The 23,118-nt window shown below is 36.4% G+C and overlaps 1 protein-coding gene across 1 annotated transcript in view; it reads right to left on the bottom strand.

Moving 5' to 3' along the window:
* MED14 (mediator complex subunit 14) overlaps positions 1-23,118 on the bottom strand; it is a 306,818-nt gene that overhangs the window by 270,841 nt on the left and 12,859 nt on the right. Inside the window, exon 2 of the mRNA XM_090375928.1 lies at positions 2,560-2,756. Coding sequence (XP_090232054.1) covers positions 2,560-2,720 — 161 coding nt within the window. The 5' untranslated portion in view covers positions 2,721-2,756. The remainder of the gene's footprint in view (positions 1-2,559; positions 2,757-23,118) is intronic.

The following is a 23,118-nucleotide window of genomic DNA, read 5'->3' as shown; positions in this document are numbered from 1 at the left end:
ATTATCCCTCAGTATAAGGCAATGGTCAGGCCACGCCTTGAGTACTGCGTACAGGTCTGGAGGCCTCATTTTAGGAAGGATGTAGATTTACTTGAGCGTGTACAGAGAAGGGCAACAAGATTGGTGAGGGGAATGAAGGGATCCTCTTACCAAGAGAGGCTTAAGTTCTGCAAATTGCAGTGGCTGGAGACTAGGCACCTGCGCGGCAATCTGATTGATGTATATAAGGCCTTGAATGGGTTGAGCACGCTGAATTCTGATGGGATCCTTCCACCTGTTCAGATTACGAACCTAAGGGGGCATAAATTCAAATTAAGAAAAGACAGATGTAGAATAGATGTGCGGAAATTTGCCTTTAGCCAGCAGGTGGTTAATTGCTGAAACAAACTTCCATCTGTCGTTGTGGAAGTTGATAGGTTGAATAAATTTATTTAGGAACTGGACAGACATTTGGAGGGAATGGTGTGATTTTTTTTTTTTTTTGGCTGATGCTGCATAAGCTCATACACATGCTTTCTTGCATCACATGCCACTACTACTACTTGCTATGCAGGCAAATGAATTATGGCTGGCCATGCACACATTCTCTGAATAGCCACACATGTATGTGTGGATGAGCAGAAGAACCCATGGCATGAAATTACATATCAAAACAATTAATTGAAAGGCAAGTTGCATCGAGGTGGCCAATGAGCAGATAATGGAAAAGATATCTGCTCAGCAAAAAAAAACCCAACCGCTACCTGCATAAGTAGCTTTGGTTTCCCAGTAAAAATAAATACTACCTGTTTCTCTAATATATAACTTATGAATAAATTCAGAAAATTTCCCTATCCTACACTAAAACTAACAAATCAGATATTTGGAAGATTCAGAAGATAAAATAAAAACAATTTGTTTCACCAACAAATAAAACATGTTTGGAGATTGCACTGGTTTTCCATTTCATGCTTAGTGTAGATTAAAAATTAAAACTTTAGATGCAACTTAGCATATACTATACTAAACTAAACTGCAACAATTGCAGAGATTTTATGATTGAGAGAGAGAGAGAGAGAGAGAGAGAGAGAGAGAGAGAGAGAGAGAGAGAGAGAGAAATAACAGCTAGACTGATCACAAATGCAAAACATACTGGAAATTATTTAAGTTTGTTTTTTTACAGTGTCTCTAAAAATACACTTTATTTATACTGAATTCTTAGTGTTCAGTATAATGTTTCTTAGGTGGAATTGTGATGTCACTCTCACTGGATTAACAATATAAAGACAGGTTGCAACCCTGAATATCCTTCATTCATCCGAGTGATAGAAATATGCAACTATTTCCAAAACTGTCAGTGATAATTAAATTGTTACTTTTTAACAATGTAGTGTAATAGTCTAATTTGTATTCCTTACTGTTAATGTTAACTGATGCTCGATAATTTTTCCTCCCTCATATGTTACTGATGAACAATTTCTTCCTGATGTTTTTCATGAAAATTATTAAGGTGTTCTCAGATGATGTGGGATAACTCTGTAATCAGCAAATAAATGCATTCATCACAAAATGAAAATGTGTGGCAAATGCTGCACTTTGAAATGGAAATAGGGATATTAGCCTAATCACCAAATTAAGAAAATTTAATGTAAGGTGTTATGCTTTGATATAGGTATACAATAATCAGTGCACATCTTAGAGAAATCACTGAAAAACTCTTGTAATTTAAATTAAAAAAATCATAATCAAAAGCTTTCCCTTTTTGATAAACATAAAAGGGAGAAAAAGCAGATTACTTTTTCATGTGATGAAGGTAAATGGCTTTTTTCCTTTGAATAAAATGAAAAAAAATCATTTGTCCATCTAACAGTGTACTTACATTATTTTTCACTTTTTTGAAGTAGATGGCTTCAAAAGTGTTTCACTTTTTTGAAGTAGATGGCTGTGTTGTATTATTTTTAATACCCTGAAAGAACTTTGTGCAATACTTTTACAGGTAGAGACTATAGTGTAAAATTAAATTTGCTACTATAATTAATTTTTCGCATGATGTGCAGTTAATAGTACCTTCTTACAAGAAAAACAATCATAGCTATAGTCTCTTATCATGTTATCATGAAATAGCTTTTTATTCCCTCTTCTCTCTTTTAATCTAAAAGGGACTATGGGCTGCACAAAACTAATCAACAGGCTGCAAGCAGCCTTGGGTCATATGTCTGAGGTCCTGATTAGCAATTTACAAAACACCTGAATACTATATTAAAATATTTTCATCCTTTGATAAGGTTCATCAGTATATCACAACTCTTTCAAAAACTGATAACAAAAACAATGCAGACTTGAAAACTACAGATACTAGAACTTGTTAGATTTTCTTTTATTTTAGTGTTAATCCAATAAGCCAAACTATATACTGTATTGCAGTCAAAAATATATTCAAAAATTCTTAGGCAGAGAGAGAGAGAGAGAGAGAGAGAGAGAGCGCGTACAATTAATCTCTGTATGCAAAATTAAAAATTACAAACCAAAAGTGTTTGAATAAATATGCAAATATAAATATGCAAACCCACATATACTTACAGCTCTGCTAACACAGTTAATTCATGATACGTCCGTTGTAGGATGAAGTCAATCAACCTGCTTAGTGATATTGTCCCTCCTCCCGAAGGAGCAGATGATATTTGTGCTGCCTGCATTCCTACAAATGAAATATGTGGCCCTTCAACAGGACTAGGTACCATAATGCCAACTTATTTGTTAGCATCATCAAAATAATGCTGGAAGAGGGAAAAAAAAAATCATTACTTACAAAAAGGAAAGTAGAGAGAACTATCTTAATTTCAATTTTATTTTCCTTAAAAAAATATTTTCTAACTTCATATTCCTTCCATTCAAATTAACTGAAGAAAATGTTAAACTATATAATTAATATTTAAAATAAGCATTATCAATATCTTGACACCTGAACTTTAGGAAAGCAAATATTTATTGTTGAAAGAAGCATAATGGGCTGCTTTTATTATTTATCTCATTAACATTATAACCGCAAAATTCTAAATCACATTTCATATGACATTCCATTTAAAATATATACAGTAAACCCCCGCTATTCGCGGTCGCTGATTTAATATAAAATGAAACCTAAAAAAATTTGAATTTTAAAGCGCCGTGAACTATTTCCGCCATAAAAAAACGTGGGCGTGGTTAAAATTATCTTTCCCGGTCAAAACAGTTCTCAGTGGGTGGGGGGAGAGGGGTGACAAAATCGCGAGCGTGGATGTTTCTCGCTAATCCTTGTTCAGTATGTGTTATGCGCTTGTCATGAAGGTTTCGATGTTTGCTTTTAATTTGTATGCTTATAAATTGAATAAATTTATCAATTTATAAATTGATATGCTTACAAAAGTGATAAATCTACCGTTTTGCAGTGTAAAACAGTCTTTTTCGAGTTTGTTAGCGGAAGAAAGTGACTTTCTTGTGGACAAGTTCTTTCTAACCCATACAAAAATATGGCTACGAATAACAAGGAAAATGTGAAAAGATCAAAGAAGGTGATGACATTAGCGAATAAAATTGAGTTATTAGACAATTTCTAATGGTGAAAGTGTCTCCTCAGTGGCAAAACATAAAATCAATGAGTCAACGGTACAATCAATCAAAAAATCGGAAGAAAAAATCCGCCGTAGTGTCGGTGAAAACGCGCTAATTGCTTCAAAAATTTGCTCTGTAACTCGTGATGTTAAATTAGAAAAAATGGAAAAGGCTTTAAATCTGTGGATAGAAGACCGAACTCAAAATAAAATTCCGTTAAGTTCACTCATCATTCGTGAAAAGGCAAAACACCTTTATCAACACTTTAGCGAAACTGGTGATAGCACTGGCGGGATAAGTTTTTTAGCTAGCAAAAGCGCTGGTTTCAAAGATTTGTTTGAAATTTCTAATAAATATTACATTTAATATTAAATTGTTTCTTATTTTCATTTCGATGCCATATGCTTGCATTTCACTATGTACATAGTCATATTATGAAGGTACATATAATACATATGTAGACAAAATTTTAGACTAGTTTTTCTTATATATTTCGTACTTTGGAACGGAACCTCTTTATTACTATGGGAGCCATAACTCAGTATTCGCGGCATTTCTCAGGAACGTAACCCCCGCGAATAGCGGGGATTTACTGTATACAGTTGTGGCCCCCGTATCCGCTGATTCTGTTACCCGCGGTTAACCACGAAAAAAAAAACGTAAACACTTAACACGTACCACTCGCGTGTCCAGTACGGTGCTTCCCTTTATTTTTTACGATGTCGATTTTAAATCGAATAGCTTCCCTTTATTTTTTACAATTTCGCGTATGGTTTAGTCACCAAGATTTAACGGATGCACCGTTATCAAACTTTTGAATAATTTCAAGTTTTTGTTTAATTTTAAAGCACAACTCTTGCGTTTGCCCATCGTTTTCGCGATTTCTAAGCAAAAAAAAAAAAATTTCGTACATCCCTGACATAAACAATTTTTCCTTTTGCGGTGCGACGGAACCCAACAATCGACGCGACGCACTAAATCAAACTAAACATTTGGTGTCTGTTTTTTTTTTTTTTTTGTTTTGAGCGGTAGGTGTGAAGACAGCGGGGGTTGCAAGGTAATAGTACACTAATCTCCCAATGACGACCTATAACGCCGGCTCTTGTCGCTTATTTGCGACTTGCAAAAGATCTATTTATACTTTTTTTTTTTTTTTTTTTATGTGAACCCCAAACACGAGAGGTATTAGAACCTATAGTACTTAGTACCGTGCTTGGGTTGGAGGTTGAGAAGACGAAAGAAGATATTTGTTGACATTGGACTTGAACTTCTGTAGCTTGTAATTTTCAGGAAATACGTATGAAGGAAGATTGTTCCAGAAAACGGCAGTTGAATGAATAAATGAGGAAGATGAAAAGCTGGTTCTGTGGGTTTGAAGTTGGACAGTAAATGGATGTTGGCTGGTGGCAGCACGTGTTCAGACTGTTTTGAAAGAGAGAGCGGGAATTATAGAAGCCAGCTCAGAAGAACAGTGCCCATGGAAGTATCTGTAGAAGAGGCATGCAGCAGAAACAGTACGTCTATGAGAACGCGAGTGGAGAGACTCTGTTAGAGATGAATCATTAATTAACCTAACTGCCCTCTTCTGAATGGAATCAAGAAGCCTGAGAGAGGTTTTGGGGGCACCACCTATTCTAGTTATTACTTGAATTTTATGATTTCTGGTTGATTTATTTATTATTATTTTTTTTTATTTGAAGTGTCTTGGTTAATCTAATCGAGTCTGCTGTACTTTATTATTACCGTATTTAATGTTGGTAATGTCTTAACTGTGTGTTTCATTTATCAATTAAACTTTATTACACGTATGTATGTACAAGAAAATCACGTTATATATGGGGTCAGCAGGTGTTCGCTTATATCCGCGGTTTCAGCCATCCACGGTAGGTCTTGGAACGTATCCCCCGCGGATACGGGGGTCTTACTGTATATTTGAATATTTAAGTAGGATTAAAGTTAATAAACTACAGTATATTAATTTCTGATAAAATATAAACTGAATGGAATTAGAATTAGGAAGCATTTGAACCAATAAAGAGATACAGCAAATTAATGGTGTTACGTTTTCTCAATTCCAATTCAATAGCTTTAGCAATATAACCAAATTTATAACCCATAATAAAAAATAAAAAAACTGAATTATTTTCATGACATCAGCCCGTGGGGCTCAATTCCATTCAAGAAATTTTATTTACCATTTATTGGGCAAGCTCTTCCAGTTTGTATGATATAAAATAAAAATGTTAATTTTCTAAAGACGGAATAACATCTCTTTAAATAAAACCATCATTTTCTTTGTCAAAAAACATCTTAAAAATTTTCATTGAGCCCAGCTTTATGTTACAGAGGAAGAAGTCCCAAACAAGATTGCCCAAATGGAACATATTTGGCATTAATTTAACCAGGAACTAACATTTCTTGCACTGGCCAATCATTGAAAACATGAAGCTCTTCCATTGTTTATCTGTATAATAAGCAAAGGAAACAGCAATACCTGATAAATCCACCTTGCAATCCAAGTAAAAGTGTAATGACCTTAAAACAACTGCCAGAAACGTTCCTTATCAGGGCCTATATTTGGGCCCTAGACAAAACATTGGAGGGCCTACAACCTACTTTAATAATTAAAAAAATGAACAGTATAATCCAAAATTAGTATTACAGTCAATATAAAAATATAAAGCAAATATATTTGTATATACTGTATCTCTAAGGGTAAAAATTAAGAATATAATACACAACGCATATGGATATCATTGATCTTGGCTGTGTCCATTGACATTTAAGAGTCCCCCTCAAAGTATGGGGTCCTAAGCACATGCCTAGGCCTAAGATAGGCCCTGTTCCTTATATTTGGGCGAGTTCAATTTTTGGGATATGTTTTCATAAGTTTCTTTCATTCGAACAGAAAGGGCTAGAGGTACTTAAAGCTTGGCATTTCCATTATGTAACAGACCTGCCTTTAAACTTACTTAAGATGAATCAATGAATAGCTGCCATTCTTTGTCTTTATATGCTAATCCCAATTACATCAGTCCATTTATATCTAGGCACATGGAAAGGGAGCCCTACACCTTAAAATGCCAAAATTTTCTTTTCTCTCTCTCTTTCTAAATATAGAAAAGTAGAAAATTGTACAAAGGTAGAAATTTTCATTATTGCAGTCTTGATCCAAAAAGTTCCATCTTTCCATTAATTTAATATACAGTATTTAAATAATATACTAAGTTACTAAGCTCACTTTATTCAATTTATGTGTGGTTCTTTGCTACTCTGTGGAATGTTATATAGATTCAATTATTTGGTGGAGAGGAACCCTCCATTTACAGAAGTAACATTTAGAGATTCTATTTTATTTTTGAAAATGCTTTGCTGTTGCATGCTAAACATCATGGCAACAGCAAAACGTGCAACCTTCTTTACTTGCATCCATTCAATGATGGTAACACAAAATGATTTGCAACACATGTGAAATGTACCTAACCTGTGTCTCGATCCTCCAAAAGGCATCCAAAGTAGAGATAATAAGCTCATTTAACCACTGCTGTTATAAACCAACACTATGCTATGAATTTGGTGTTAACTGTCCAAATATCATGCCAGTAGGAATGAAAAAAAAAACATCCAGTGAATTCACACCACCATCACCAGTCATTTCATTTCTCTATAACAAGTGTGTCAGAAAACTGAATATAAAGATAAACAGTTAAAAAAACATGCAATGAACCTCAAATGTACATACACTTACACTCTTTGGACAAAAAATTATAAACCTTTATTCTATATATAGTAGGTCCACCTTTTATCCAAATTATGTACAGCCCATACACATCACCGCATGGAATTTCACTAAGTGTCAGAGGGAGTCTAGATCCAGATTGGACCATTTTTACATCAGGATATTTGTAAGTTGCTATAGTGTGGTTGGTTAGAACTATAAAGCTGAACTGTGCTTTCCAACATATCCCAGACATTCTCAACTGGATTCAGATTAGCAGAATTAGCCAGGCAGGGCAGATGTTGGAAGTCTTGGGAATGTTCCTCAAACCATTCAACTTTTGCATGGTGGACAGCTGTGTTGTGGTCTAAAAAACTGATAATTATAACTAAGTTGGGTTCCACTCAAGAAGTTGTTTCACATTAAACCTTTATATGCACTTTCCAAATTTTTCTCAAAGGCATGGCAGGCCCCTTCTATTTGGGATAAGGTTAGCTCACACATTTCCCCAGGAATACTACTAGACAAAAGTCATCATTAATCCATCTATTCAATCAAATCTTTTCTCTCAATATTTTCTTTCCTTATCCCTCAACTCAAACTTATATAAATGGAAATATATCAACCTCTCAATATTTATATATTCCCATTCTCTGTAGACCACCAATATTGCAAGAACACTGTTGATGTCATCCTATCTTCAAACCTGTTTTGATTCTTGATGTAAATAAATTTGACATCAACCCTTCCATTATGGAAGGGTTTACATCAAATTACAAAGATACATGAATACTAGATACATCAGGTTACAAACAGTTGAATATGAGATACGTAAACCTTTCATTATGGAAAGGTTTACACAGATTGCAACATGTCCATTATGCCTAAGGCTATAATGGGTATGTTGTCTCCAGTCAATTATGTAATCATCTGGCACAACAAATAAATTGATATCTATTTATTTATTTTATTCTTATGGAAGAAATAAAACCATGATAAATATATCTTTTTCTCGAGCTTAGAATATAAAAATGAAATAATCCCGTACACATTTTAATCCTGCACTTGCCTATTGCTTATTTTAGATTTTCATAAATATTATGCTCACTGCATCAAATACTAATGAAACACTGATGTGTACTTGATCAATTTGGTTTGTCTACTAGTGCATCTCAGATAAGCATATTGGTTGTACACAGCTTTGACAAGTGACCTCTTAGAAAGTCAATAAGCAAGGGCTAGACAGAATTCAGGTGGTTATAACGCACAAGATATCTTTTTCTATAATCACAAGCAATGCACAGAATTTTGTGATGGGCTTGTATTGTCACAGGTACAACACATCTCACTTGTTGCTATCTAAGTGTAAGAAAACCTCTTACAGAAATCTTTATACATTTATTATAGATGATATCAGACAATGAGAACATGTTGCAGATTATTATAAAAGTGGGTAAGATTGATTTGATTTGGTAGTTGTTGGCGCATCGGCTTCTGTGGCCATATTGCACCTCCCAAGGTTTTTGCAGTACTTTGATCCAAGCCCGAGGTGGGAATCGAACCCGCGACCTTTGGGTTGCCAGGCAGGTACTTTACCCACTCGGCTAGCCCGGTCGGCATAAAAGTGGGTAAGCTACAGGGCTCTGGACTGATTAGAGTGTAGCAGAACACCATTCCGGATCATCACACACGTCAATACTGTCATGTACATATTTCATTATTAAAGATAAGATATTTTATTAACAAGCATTCCGCTTTGTAAAATTTACCTTCAAACCCTGGTACAGGTATAGCTTCATTTACTACAGTAAGTGAGCTTATTGAATAAGGCTCCAAATAAAAATATTTAAGAAAAAAATAAACTCTAGAGGCATTTTTTGATTAACCAGCAGCAGTGCTGCATCAAACATACATACATATGATGCCACCTATTGCTTTTTTATTTCTAAAAAACTTTGTTTTTTTAAAATTCTGCTTGCAGTAAATAAAAATACTTATTAAATATAGTTATTTATTTTTAATGAAAAACTTTAATTAAAAAATAGTTTATTTATACACTGAGTGGACATAAATCATGGGATACTACCTAGTAACGGGTAGGCCCACCTTTTGCTCAGATAAAGGGCAGTCACATGGTGAGGCTTGTTGTTTGTTTGTTATTTTGGTTTTTAGGAGCATTAGCAACTAAGGCCATATTGCTCCGGGATATGCGGTGGTCATTCCCTGACCTTTCCGCATCCTCCGTATTTGGTGGTGACGGGCTCGAACCCCGGTCTAATCAAGAAGCGTGTGCTACGCACTGCTGCTCCTTCCCACCTGGCTACGGAGGCGCCTCACATGGTGAGGCATTGAGTCCATTAGTTCATGAAAATGTTCCACAGTTATTTCCATCCATGCTTGCTACACCACTGTCCATAATTCCTTCACATTCCTGGGTGGTGGATTCAAAGCTCAAACAGACCTTTCCACAGCATCACAATGATGCTCCACAGGGTTCATGCGGATCCGGTGAGGCCATTCCATGGTGGTAAAATCTGCAGAATGCTTTTCAAACCACATTCTAGTTGTTGTTGTTGTTGTTTGGTTTTTAGGAGCATTAGCAACTAAGGCCATATTGCTCCGGGAATATACGGTGGTCATTCCCTGACCTTTCCGCATCCTCCGTATTTGGTGGTGACGGGCTCGAACCCCGGTCTAATCAAGAAGCGTGTGCTACGCACTGCTGCTCCTTCCCACCTGGCTACGGAGGCGCCTCCACATTCTAGTCACCACGGCTCTGTTGAGAGGCGCACTGTCCTGCTGGAAGAGTCCATTGCTCTGTGGGTGCATAATGACCATGAAGGGATGCAGATGATCTGCAAGGATGGATATGTAACCTGGACCGTTTAGAGATGCATCTAGATGTACCAGAGGTCCCAATGTGTGCCAGTTGAACACATCCAGACCATTACCAACATCCACCTGCCTGAACCACCTTCCTTGTTGACATTACGGGTGCATAACTTCGTGCAGTTTCCAGCAGATACACATCCTCCTGTCCACTCGAAATAACCAGGAGACCCATGTCCAATTATCCAAGGTCCAGTGCCAATGTCCTTTCGCTCAGTTGAGGCATAGAGTCCTGTGTCATGGTGTTAGCAATGGGACTCTGGTGGGTTAGCAGCTCCCATAATAATTCATCAGGGAATTATTAGCTATTGCAGCTAATAATTCCCTGATGGTCTTGGTGCAGGTGCTTCTGGCACCTCTCTTGTTGAAGTCGGCTGTGATTTGTGCCACTGTTGACAGCCATGTTCATCCACCACTTTTCTCTGGCCACAGCGCTGTCCATGATGAGATGTTATTCCGGAAATGGCGTATTCCCGATACACTCTTGATAACGTCAAACAGGAATAGTGCAATTCTGTACCACCTCTGCAATAGACATTTATCCATACTGACATTGAATTACCATATACGTGAATGCAGTGAACCTATATACCTGCCAAGCAGTGGGTTCGTCCACTAGCAAGAGGGATGACAGCATCATGTTGCCCAGGAACCAGGTATCCCATAAACTCTGTCCTTTCAGTGTACATTTGCAAAAAAAAATCAAAATGTTTATTAATAATGTTGGTTGAACCCTATATACATAAAAAATAAATAAGCATGAAACTATTAGTCATTCCTTTTCCAAATTCATAAAACTTAAAAGTGCAAAAAATTCAAACTAACACAATCACATATATACTATGTTCTATTTTACCAATTTTGCTTAACTCTGGACAAACAATTACTTCCAAAACTACTCAAGTAAAACTTTGTATATATTTAGCCAAGTAGACAAAAGAAGTCACCAATCTCAAATTTGCGAATAACATGTGATAGATATTTCTGATATGAGCCTATAAAGCAACTGTCGGGTCAGAGAATTGTTACCAAGTTATATGACTTCAAACTTGGATGATACCATTTTATTAACAGCAGTTCAGGTAAACCATGGAAGACCAATCATTGAGCCATCATCTATATATTTAATATGAAAGGCATTTTCTTTCAACAGTCATTGTGAACAATAGGCTTAACTGATCGGTCTGGAAGTTGTCATTAAATTGAAGCTATTTTTTCCTGGGTGTGCACAAAGTTGTTAAAATTTAAAAATTCTGAATAGCTTTATTTTAAGGAATGGGCCAGTTTTGTAGTACAAATGAGAATAGTTAAACATTCGTTTCATAGATGGAAGATGTTAACTGTTAAACAAACAGTTGTCTAAGTTGATAAGGCATTTTTTTCTGATTAACAATTTTCACTTTAACTATTTAAATGATTAACAATTTGCACATTCGCACAGTCCTGTCCTTTGTTTAGGAAAAAAATAATAATAAATAATAAAACTGCTACATACTGTGAAATTGCCTATCTTAAAAGAAAGAACTAATCATTAGGATTCCATTGCACTGCTCGCTAACTATGTCTCCACATTGCGCACGCGAGCTCATACACTCATTGCCATTCATTACGTTTAATATGTTTAAAACGTTTAGAAGTCATTTTATCGTTATCAACTTCGAGTTTGTTTTTTTAAGGTGAGTAATAATTTAAGGATTTAGAATTATGTCAGTCAGGAAGATGTGCCTGCTGCCATGCTACTATGATTGGTCGTGTTGAATGTACCTTGCGGCAAAGAAGATACATGCTTTTTTTGTGTTTCTGCAAATGTATTCAGGATCGGTCTGAAATGGTGAAATCAACGAAAATGTATAAGTTTCCTCAGATACAAGAAATGACAAAGGATTTGACGTGTACCGGCTTACAACATAATGGCTTACTTGTTTATGACAAAACACACTACATTTCTTTAGAACAGCTAGAGAAAACTTTAAATTCGCATACTAATCAGGGAACAAAATTTAAAAGAGAAATTCAGGTATGCATTAGTTTCAGGTATGTGGTTGAGAATTTTTTAGAGAACAATAAAAATCCGAACTACCAGACCAGAATTGAAATATGTTGGCAAACTTCAAGAAGTTGGGCCGCAACATGATTGTCACAGTACATTTTTACACTTTCACATTTGGAAGTGTAAGTGAAGAACAGGGTGAGAGGTTTAAAGAGGACATTAAACGCATGGAGATGAGGTACCAGGAGGAGGTTGAAATGTCAACATCATGGCTGATATTTGCTGGATACTGAAGAGGTACTGTACAGTAGAAGCATCTGCAAGAAAATGAAATAAACGAAACACTAATAATAAAAGTTTGACAGAGTTTTTAAAGTGAAAGGCGAGATTTTAGTGTACTTTTTAATATTCTCCCCTTTTCAGTAGTATTTTATACAGATGACAATGAATTTGTCCAAATATTTTTGGGAAAATATCAGGCAATAAAAACTGTGCTACCAACTGCAAAATTTTACCAAATGCACTAAGGTAGGCACCCTTACCACATCTAGATTTGACTCCATCTGATTCGACTTTGCCATTCTCATTTAAAAGACGGCAGTTTCCTATTTGGCTGGCTATAAATATAAGTAAAGGGCAAACGTTTTATAGGAATTTCGCTTACTAACCCTGTATTTAGTCACGGCCAATTGTATGTAGCAATGTTGCGGGTCCAACAAAACACAGACTACATTTCTTTAGGACAACTAGAGAAGAACTCTGCTACCAATTGCGAAATTTTTGCAATGGGTTCTGCTAGCATTCATCTAATTTAAATGTGATGTTTTTTCATCAGGGTGTATGAAACAGCTGGTGTTCAGAAGTTGACCAGGGACAGCATTTTGAAACATGTTCAGGGGTGTTTTAAAATGTTGCCCAATTGTGCATCACCTCTCAGAACAATTTTAGCTGCATCCATATATTCTATCTCCCTCTCTCCCCTGCTGCATGTTAAAGTATGCAATCAAACTGATAGATGTTACTTCAGACAATTTCTGTGAATAGCACTGCACATTACAGGATGTTTTTAATTGCATAGAATGGTACAGGTATTTATGTACTTCATTAACGTTGAAGTTCTAACTGATGTTTATTATTTCATTTATTATCTTTATGTTGCATTTATTGGTTGTCTACCTGAATAAAAATAATATCAAAAAAGTTTGAGGTCATATAACTTAAGAAGTGAGTGCCACAGAGGCAAAACTACAAATTCTGCCCCACCACAAAATACATGAACAATCCCTTCATGTGCTCCTTAACAACCATTCTGAGCCAATAGTTGGACCCTGTGATCCTCTCGGTGATGAGAAGGGCATCAAGAAATGAGGGTTGGTTGTTAACTGTTGTGAATTGTTTCCTGCAGAAAGCAGGCCTTAAAATGACAACTATCAGCCATCCATGCAGATCTTTTCATGTCAAAGTTAACAATCAAGCTCTTCAATAATCAAATCTCAAACCAATCATCTAAGTCTGCCACGTAGATGACATTTTCATGCTTTGAAATCAGGGGGAGAATAACCAAAAGCATTTCACCAGTTTCTAAACTTTTCAATCCCAACAGCTCATTTAAAAGATTGAAATCAACAACTCTCATTTCTAACTCCATAAACCATTAGATTAGTTTGTCCTTGAGGCTGTTGCAGACATTCTCTCAGACATGCCAAGCTATGCATGCTACTTGAAAGTCTAAAATGCTGATGGAACTGATATTTGGGTGACACTCAAGTCAAATGGACCTAATTTTGGAAAAGTCCAGTCAATCTGCGACAGCCAAATCCTCTGCTTGCACCTTCACAATTGTTGTACTGTTAGTAATCCTTGGTATAAGCCCCATATGCAAGTCCTAAAATATGGCACCTAGCAGACTGGAGGTGACCACCCATGTGCAAACCAACATAAGCAGGGGTCGAGGTGTGGTGCCCACACCACACGGAGGGATGCCGCTCCTCTGTGTTACCAGGCAATACTAGATGGTAGATGACTCCTCAAACAGTGAAATATCACCACTTTGGATTATTGGAGGCTTGAAGTGGAACCCATGTTTAGTCTCGAGAGCAAAGTTCCAGGAACCCCCCCCCCACCATCTCTGCTATCATGCATTATGACTGATCTCTTTTGAGGTAATGATGGACATTGTGGCAAGATCTAATCTTACAATTTGAGGGTACAGCTTTAAAACTGAGTTCAAGCCAGCTGCTAGATAGTCCAACCAACCAAGCCTATTAGTAACTCTCTATTGGTAAAACCAACAGAAAAATGGTTAAAAAAAAAAAATTCCAGAATCCAAAAAAGAGACCACAACAAATCAACCATCAGGAGATTGCAACCATAGATGCTCCCACACATCAACATGTGATGTTTTTTGGCATCTTATGCTAACATTAGAGCATTCTTCTAAAGCAATTTTAACAAAACCATTGAACACAAGGGGATCTATTTACCAAATGAACTGCTAATACAATATTACATTGGATAGCCATCTCAGAATAAAAATTAGTTCAAAAGAACAAAGCAGCTTTTTTTTTTTTTTTGGTAGTTGTTGGCGCATCGGCTTCTGTGGCCATAATGCACCTCCCAAGGTTTTTGCAGTACTTTGATCCAAGCCCGAGGCGGGATTCGAACCTGCGACCTTTGGGTTGCCAAGCAGGCACTTTACCGACCCAGCTAGCACGGTCGGCAACAAAGCAGCAACAGATGTGCAAGAACCTTGAAATCAATGATAACCAGGTATGTAACTATAACAATAAGAACTTATAAATTATACAACCAGGGTCAGATTATGGATGAAAGAGGCCCCTGGCCATATTTATATTTGAGGCCCTTTAATATATATATATATATATATATATATACACACAGTATGTGTGTGTATATATAAGTGGTATTAAAAAGTTGTATTAATAAATTGCATAAATGGATGTGATAGTTATACAAAGGGCCAGCAACTAGCAGGGTGAGGAAAGTAGAAAAAGAAGCATAGTAGATTTATGAAAGGTGAAAGAATGTTAAAATCCTAGAGGTTATGATAAATTAGGAAAAATTATGGGCTGAATTACCAAGCCAATATAAAGTGGGGGAACTGTAAATGAAAATTAGTACATCAAAATAATAATATAATGCAAATAAAAATGTTATAGCTATCATCAGATACGGTTAGAACATATTTAGAAAATGGTCGAATATAGGTAATGCAAATATGCATGATCAATATCAGCAGAAATAATTATTGATACATGATCAGGTATTTCATCAGGGACATACACACACACACATACAGGTAACCCTCCGTTTACGACGGGGTTCTGTCTGAAGGAATTTCCGCAAAAAAATGGGGTAAAATGAACATTATATAATGCAAGTCAATGAATTACATTCCAGACCCCTCTCAAAATTGACATAAGTAATATAATATTATATTTTAAGCTCTAGAATAGGGGTGGCAAACCTTTTTTAAGGGTGTGTGCCAAAATTGGCTAAATCTTTTAAAAAAACTACCCTTGTGTGTCACTAAGAATTTTGCAAAGTACAGTAGAATGTAAATTATCCGAACCACTGTTGCCTTCCTCCACAAAAAATTACAGTATCTACTTTTAGTGCACTGGTCGTTATGCTGAAATATTACTCCTGCTTAATGTGTTTGAAGGACTACTCACGTGGAGACCTTCACTGTGCTAGAAATTGTAATGGCATGGTGTGAGTAACAGGCTGAATGCAGTTCTACTGAGATACTGCTATTAAAGAGAATGAGAGACTCGCCACAAAAAAAAAAAGGCAATCTCGCATGGTTGAAAGAAAAATTCAAGATTATATATTTTAAAAAATAAACCTTCCAAAGATTCATTATTCTCTTATTTGTGTGCAATTTACTTGTGTTTATTTATTTCTGTTTATATATATTAAAAAAAAAAAAAGTGTGGTTTATAGTTGAAACTATGTAAAACCAATTAAGTAAGTTCAAAATAAGTATAATATATATTGTTTCTTCAAAACGTTTTTGTTATTTACAAACCATTTCCTAAATCAATTAATTTTTATAATACTTCATATTTCAAAATAGCTTGCATACAATAATTTAATTGTAGGCCTAATTACACTTTGTTTCGTATAAACTGGGTATTCTCGTGCATGTTTGATTATCCGAAATATTTGATTAACTGAACCAACCTTGGTCTCAATTAGTTCAAATAATCGACATTCTACTATAGTGTTACTTTTCTCATACACTTTTTACTTGGCAAAATCATAACCAAAAAAAGATTAAAATAAAAGTCATATCAAATATGCTTTGTTTGTTATTTGGTTTTTAGGAGCATTAGCAACTAAAGGCCATATTGCTCCAGGGATATGCAGTGGTCATTCCCTGACCTTTCCGCATCCTCCGTATTTGGTGGCCACAGGCTCGAACCCCGGTCTAATCAAGAAGCATGGGCAACGCACTGCTGTTCCTGCCCACCTGGCTACGGAGGCACCTATCAAAGATGCTTTAATAAAGGTATTAAAATAAAATCCTTCATAACAAAAATGTAACTTTTAACTTACAGAACAAATTTAATATAAAATGATAAACCTCTCATATTATAAATAAAAAAGAGTTGCTGCACCACTGATGACAGATACTTTATATCAGGCTTATACTTTGTAACTTTTAGAGCTATACATGCAGCACTAGCTTCATCTGCAAGTCCTATGTACTCTTATTTTCTAAATCGGCTCTGAGATCGATAAATTTTTACCTCCTAATTGAGCTGCTCTGAAAATCAATCAATTGCACATCTCAAAATCATCCAGGCTGATCCACTGAAACATTTTCAGGTTCAGTTCGGCTAGTTTTACACTGTCTGCAAACTTAATTCCCTTCAAAATGTCGAATGAGTGCCAATAATCTTTAATGGTTTTGTCTGACCTGTCCAAAACTCTCACCATTTCCATGAAGGTTTGACAGAAGTAATAGGCTTTAAAGGTTGCTATTACCCCATGGTCAATTGGTTGCAAAACTGAAGTGGTGTTTGGTGGCATATAAACAGCATTGACATCCAGAGATGTTCAGACTTTAGCAAGGTTTGCAGGATGGCCAAGGGCATTGTCCAAGAAAAGAAGAGCCTTGGCTGGTAACTCATTCTCTTGACACAAACAGAGCACACTAGGACAAAAATAGTTTGTGTACCAATCCAAGGAGATTTCTTGTCACCCAACCCTCCTATTCCACTTCCAGTAAACTGGCAACATGGCTTTGTTTAGGCCCTTGAGAGCATGTAGTGTCTGTCAATGGTACACCAACACTAGTTTTAATTTTAAAGTGCCAGAGACATTTTCACCCAGTGTTAGTCTGTCTTTTACAACCTTGAAACTAGGGGCAGACTGCAGTTCATGGACAATGAAGGTTTGTGACATTATTAATTCCAATGAAGCTAGGTCTCAACATTAAAAATGAGATCAGGAGGATAATTACCCTCCTCTACAATGGCTTGAAACTCTGCAGCTGCCTCAGCATCTGCACTTGCTGCTTAATTTCATATAGCGACACTTGAGATTTAAATTGCATGAAGCACCCCTTGCTACCTAAAAATGTCTCATTACACCCTCTTTTTTCTTAAGATCTTTAAAAATTAACTTTGCCTTATCAGTAATAACAGCTTGAGTCAATGGAATGTTTTTTTGATTTACGTCCACCCACAATGACAGTTTCTCCACTTTTTTAAAAGTTTACTTCTGCTATAACTCACTTGCATCACACTTACTATCAACAGCATGTTGCAGTGACTGTTTTATTCCAACTGCATTTTTCATTATGGTACTCACAGTCAATGGAGGCAGTTCCATACTTCTAAACAAACTAGGACATGGCTGACCATCTTCCATTCTACGAATTACCTCCATCTTTTTCTCTGTGAGAAGTCTACATGCCTTTTTAGCAATATTTTCACATTCACTTGGCTTTACTGCACTTCTCTTACTACAAATGGCGGCTCTTATTTTATTAATTTAATCAACAATCTTTAATTAAAACTCACAAATGGACACTGTAGAATAGTGGCCCAACAATAGTACACCAATAAGAGAACTAAGTGTTCCTCTCCTCTTATCTCTGGCCACCACATCCCTGATTGGCTTAGATGGTAGATGGGGAGAACTCTGATCTTTGATTGACTGTGCTGTTTCTTTACATCTTATCCGGTATTTATAGTTGTGCATTTTTGAAATTTTTTATAGATTTTTGGCTTTCTGGTTTCAAAACTGTCGTTATTGTAGTAGCAGTAATAGTAATGGAGGCATGTGATGCAAGAAAGCAAGCATATAAGCTTATGTAGCATCAGCAGAAAAAAAAAAAAAAAAAAAATTTCACACATCCATTCCCTCTAAAAGTTTATTCAGTTCCTCCTTAAATTTATTTAAGCTATTAACTTCCACAACGACAGATGGAAGTTTGTTCCAGCAATTAACCACCTGCTGACTAAACCCAAATTTCCGAACATCTATTCTACAATTGTCTTTCCTCGATTTGAATTCATGCCCCCTCGGGTTTGTAATCTGAGCAAGAGGAAGAATCCCATTAGAATTCACCATGCTCAACCCATTCAGGGCCTTATACACGTCAATCAATCACAGGTGCCTCGTCTCCAGCCATTGCAATTTGCTTTCTTCAAAGAACAACCCTTTGTTCCATTCACCAATCTCGCTGCCCTACTCTGTACTCATTCCAGCAGCTCTACGTCCTTCCTAAAATGAGGCCTCCAGACCTGTATGCAGTACTCAAGGTGTGGCCTGACCATTGCCCCATACAAGGGGACAATTACTTCCTTATCCCTGCTAGCAATATTCCTGTATATCATTGACAAGACACCATGAACTACTTACTACTTTGCATGCATGGTAGATGCAAGTATGGTATTCATAAGTAAGAAAGTGATCTGGTAATATCATCTCTTTTACTTTTTGATTTAAACTTATCTAAAGAGCAAGAAGAATGCCTTGGGTCTAAGTTACAACAGTGGAAGTTCCTTGAAGCAGGAACTAAAATTACAGTCTATTGAAAAAAATCAAGTGTTTTCAAAATAGTCTGCTGTGTTAAGATGTTAGTGGTCTTCTGAGCAAACTAAGCAATGAACACAATCCTAAGGAATAGTGTATATTTATATTACGTTTAAAAGGAGTTTTGTTGCAATGGAAATGCATCAGGTTCTCTAATTTATGCTGTTGGCTTGAAAGAAATGTAAAAGTATGCACAAGATACTGAATGCAATAAAGTACCATGACTGCTTGGAATGTTTGTAGAGGTCCTAAGATAATAGGATTATTTGATGAATTTTTTTTATTTATTTTATTTTTATGAAAACCCCAAACATGAGGTATTAGAACCTATAGTACTTAGTACCATGCTTGGGTTGGAGGTTGAGAAGACAAAATAAGATTATCTGTTGACATTAGACTTGAACTTCTGTAGACTGTAATTTTCAGGAAATATGTATGAAGGAAGGTTGTTCCAGAAAACGGCAGGTGAATGAATAAACGGACGAAGAAAAGTTGGTTCTGTGAGCTTGAAGTTAGACAGTAAATGGATATTGGCTGGTGGCAGCACATGTTCGGAATGCTTTAAAAGAGAGAGCAGGAATTATAGAATTCGGAAGTCGGTGACGATTTATGCGACTGTAGCTCTCCGGTTGGCTGAAACAATGCAAGACATACTCAAGCTCATCTACCACCTTTCTCCACTCACAGTGCTGTCCACGATGAGATGTTATTCCGAAAATGGCGTATTCCCGATACACTCGATACTACTCAACGGGAATAGTGCAATTTCTGTACCACCTCCACGATAGAGTGATCTATGCGTTGGGCACATGTTATCATCCCTATTAGGGACAGCAGGGATAGTAGGGACAGCAGGGATAAATGTTTTGAATTAACTGAGTATGAAATACTCAGTTAATTCACAACATTTATCCCTACTGACATCGAATTACCATCTATGTGAATGCAGTGTGCCTATACACCTGCCAAGCAGTGGGTTTGTCCACTAGCAAGAGGAGTGATGCATCACATTGCCCAGGAACCAGGTATCCCATGAATTCTGTCCTTTCGGTGTACATTAGATAAATATCTAGCTATCTGAATAGAAATAACTAAAGCGAACATGAAACTGAAATAAAAAAGGTTAAACATCCAACATTCAGTGAAAGAGAAAGTTATGTTATAAAAACTTTTGCACAAAAACTGCATCGAGAGTAAATCACTTGTTGTGAAATCATTATTTTATGTAAACATCAACAGAGCCAGCAATGGCTATTTGTGAAATATTTTATAGCATAACTAGTAAGATACACCACTGCCAGTGAAAAACAGCAAAAACTACGGTGGCATTGTACCTGCTGGGTGCAATCATGCTATAACTCTGGGAAAATTATCAAAAAAAAAAAAAAAAAAATTTCAAAAGACATACCCAGTAAAAATGTGTCTATATTTAGGAAGGTATAGATAATCGCAGATTTTTATCCCCAATAATTAACACTGGCTCCTTATTTTCAAAAATGGACTTCACAAGTGTAGTGCCACCACTGCAAGGTCTAAAACAAGTGCCTAATTTCCATTTGCTGCAATTTGCTGAACCGAAATTTTTGTGATAACAGTACCCTTTTCTAACCCTGATTAATCTGGATACTCTTCTCTGCACCCATTCTAAGAGAACTGCATCTTTTTTAAAATGAGGCTTCCAGACGTATGCAGTACTCAAGGTGCAGTCCAACCACTGCAGTCCCTTATATAATGGGATAATCACCTTTTCCCTTCTGGCAAAGTTCCTGTATATCACTTGACAAAACCACATGAGCTGTCCCTAGTAGCATGTCTGCAGTCTCAGAAAACTATAGTGGACTATAAATCTGTCCTACAAATACTTCCAGATCTATTTTGTAATCCATCATCACCTTGAGTATGGTGCCATCTAATTGGTATGTTATTCAGTGATTACTACTACCCATATTGCTGCACCTTGCAATGTTAAATATCAACTGCCATTTCTCAGTCCATCAACTTAATTTTTTCTAGATCTTGTTGCAGCAGTATGCCATGATTGCAGCCATTAACCACCCTGCCAACTTTTGTATCATCTGACAACAGGCTTGATATGCCTTTATCAATATCATTAATAAATATTGAAAACAGTGAGGCCCGGCATTGAACCCTGAAGTGTTCCACTAATAACATTAGCCCACAAAGAGCAGTGTCCATTAATAACCATTCTGTCTTCTCCCACTGAACCATTCCTTTATCCATAGCAGTAATTTGCCCATAATGCCATACTGCTCCATTGTTCAGCAGTTCTATATGTGGAATAGTGTTAAAAGATTTATTGAAATCCAAATATGATGTCAAAATTATTTTTCCGCCCAATTCCTTTGTTAGTGTGTCATAGTAGCTAATGAAATTGTTCAGACAAAATCTCCCCTTAACAAATCCATGCTGTGATTTCCTAATAACTGCATTCATTAACATCAAGATGATCCCACAATACTTCTTTAAGCACTGACTCCATTATTTTCCCTGGAACAGAAATCAAGTTTACATTTCAGTATTAATCACTTTGCTCTTTGATTCTCCTCTGTGAATAGGGGAGAGACATTCCAATCTACAGGGATTCTCTAAGTCTAAGGGCTGTACAAGAAAAGTGCTTTAAGTGCAAGCATCAGCTGGCATCGTGAACACCTCCAAAACAGCCAACTACTTGTAGCACCCCTAACGTCAGATCATTTCAAACTAGACGGAGTGCTTCTAATGTTTCACTGGATATCACCAGCCACAGAGTAGTATCTTACTACTCTGTGTCATCAGTGACTCACTTTTTCTATTCCCAGTTTCAAGATGGAAGTTGGATGTGCTGCACATTTCTATTTAAAATAAATAAATGCACAAGGCATAATACTTTAAGAGTTTGGTATCTATATATGATATCGGTGTTTAGATACACCATAGATAACTCTTAAGAAACTACAAAGTAGTTGTTGGCGGCATCATTTGCTCTTTCTCATATTGTGCTCTGCCTTCACGACGAGTTGCCATGATATTGCACTACCTCGAATAAGTAACGCTTCACTGATAGAGAAGACTATTGTTACTTATTCTCATCATATCATGGCAACTCGTCGTGAAGGCAGAGCACAATATGAGAAAGAGCAAATGATGCCGCCAACAACTACTTTGTAGTTTCTTAAGAGTTATCTATGGTGTATCTAAACACCGATATCATATATAGATACCAAACTCTTAAAGTATTATGCCTTGTGCATTTATTTATTTTAAATATTGACATCTACACCTATTGGCATCTCTCATATTGTGTGATTAACTTCACAACTGGGTCGTCATGTCTGCAATACCAGGGTATCTGCCCACCCACTGATGATTGGCCAATAGCCATGAAACAGTGCTGTCTGGGTGGTGGTACTCAACTGAGAATAAGTAACAATAGTCTTCTCTATCAGTGAAGCGTTACTTATTCGAGGTAGTGCAATATCATGGCAACTAGTCGTGAAGGCAGAGCACAATATGAGAAAGAGCAAATGATGCCGCCAACAACTACTTTGTAGTTTCTTAAGAGTTATCTATGGTGTATCTAAACACCGATATCATATGCACATTTCTATATACAGTAGTGTTGATTGCGAGTAGAAAGAGAAAACTACGATGGTGGCTTCATCCAGAAAATTCAAATAGGTTAAAAAGAGGATAGTTTTATATTATGTTTGAAACACACAGGAAGTCTCCTGGGAAGTTTTTTTTTTATTTCACAGAATGTTGATACAGAGTTTTGATGAACTTCTAATGTTAACTAATGAGAAAAATGCAAAGTTTGGTACTGTGATGCAGAAATCAATAGCGATATGTGCATCTATGCCTTATGTGCTGTACCGACAGG

This window comes from Mastigoproctus giganteus, chromosome 6, assembly GCF_048544385.1.
Source record: "Mastigoproctus giganteus isolate SK-2022 chromosome 6, ASM4854438v1, whole genome shotgun sequence".
Taxonomy (NCBI): domain Eukaryota; kingdom Metazoa; phylum Arthropoda; class Arachnida; order Uropygi; family Thelyphonidae; genus Mastigoproctus; species Mastigoproctus giganteus.
Note: the sequence above shows the minus strand (reverse complement) of the source record. Positions and strands in the feature narration are given on the sequence as shown.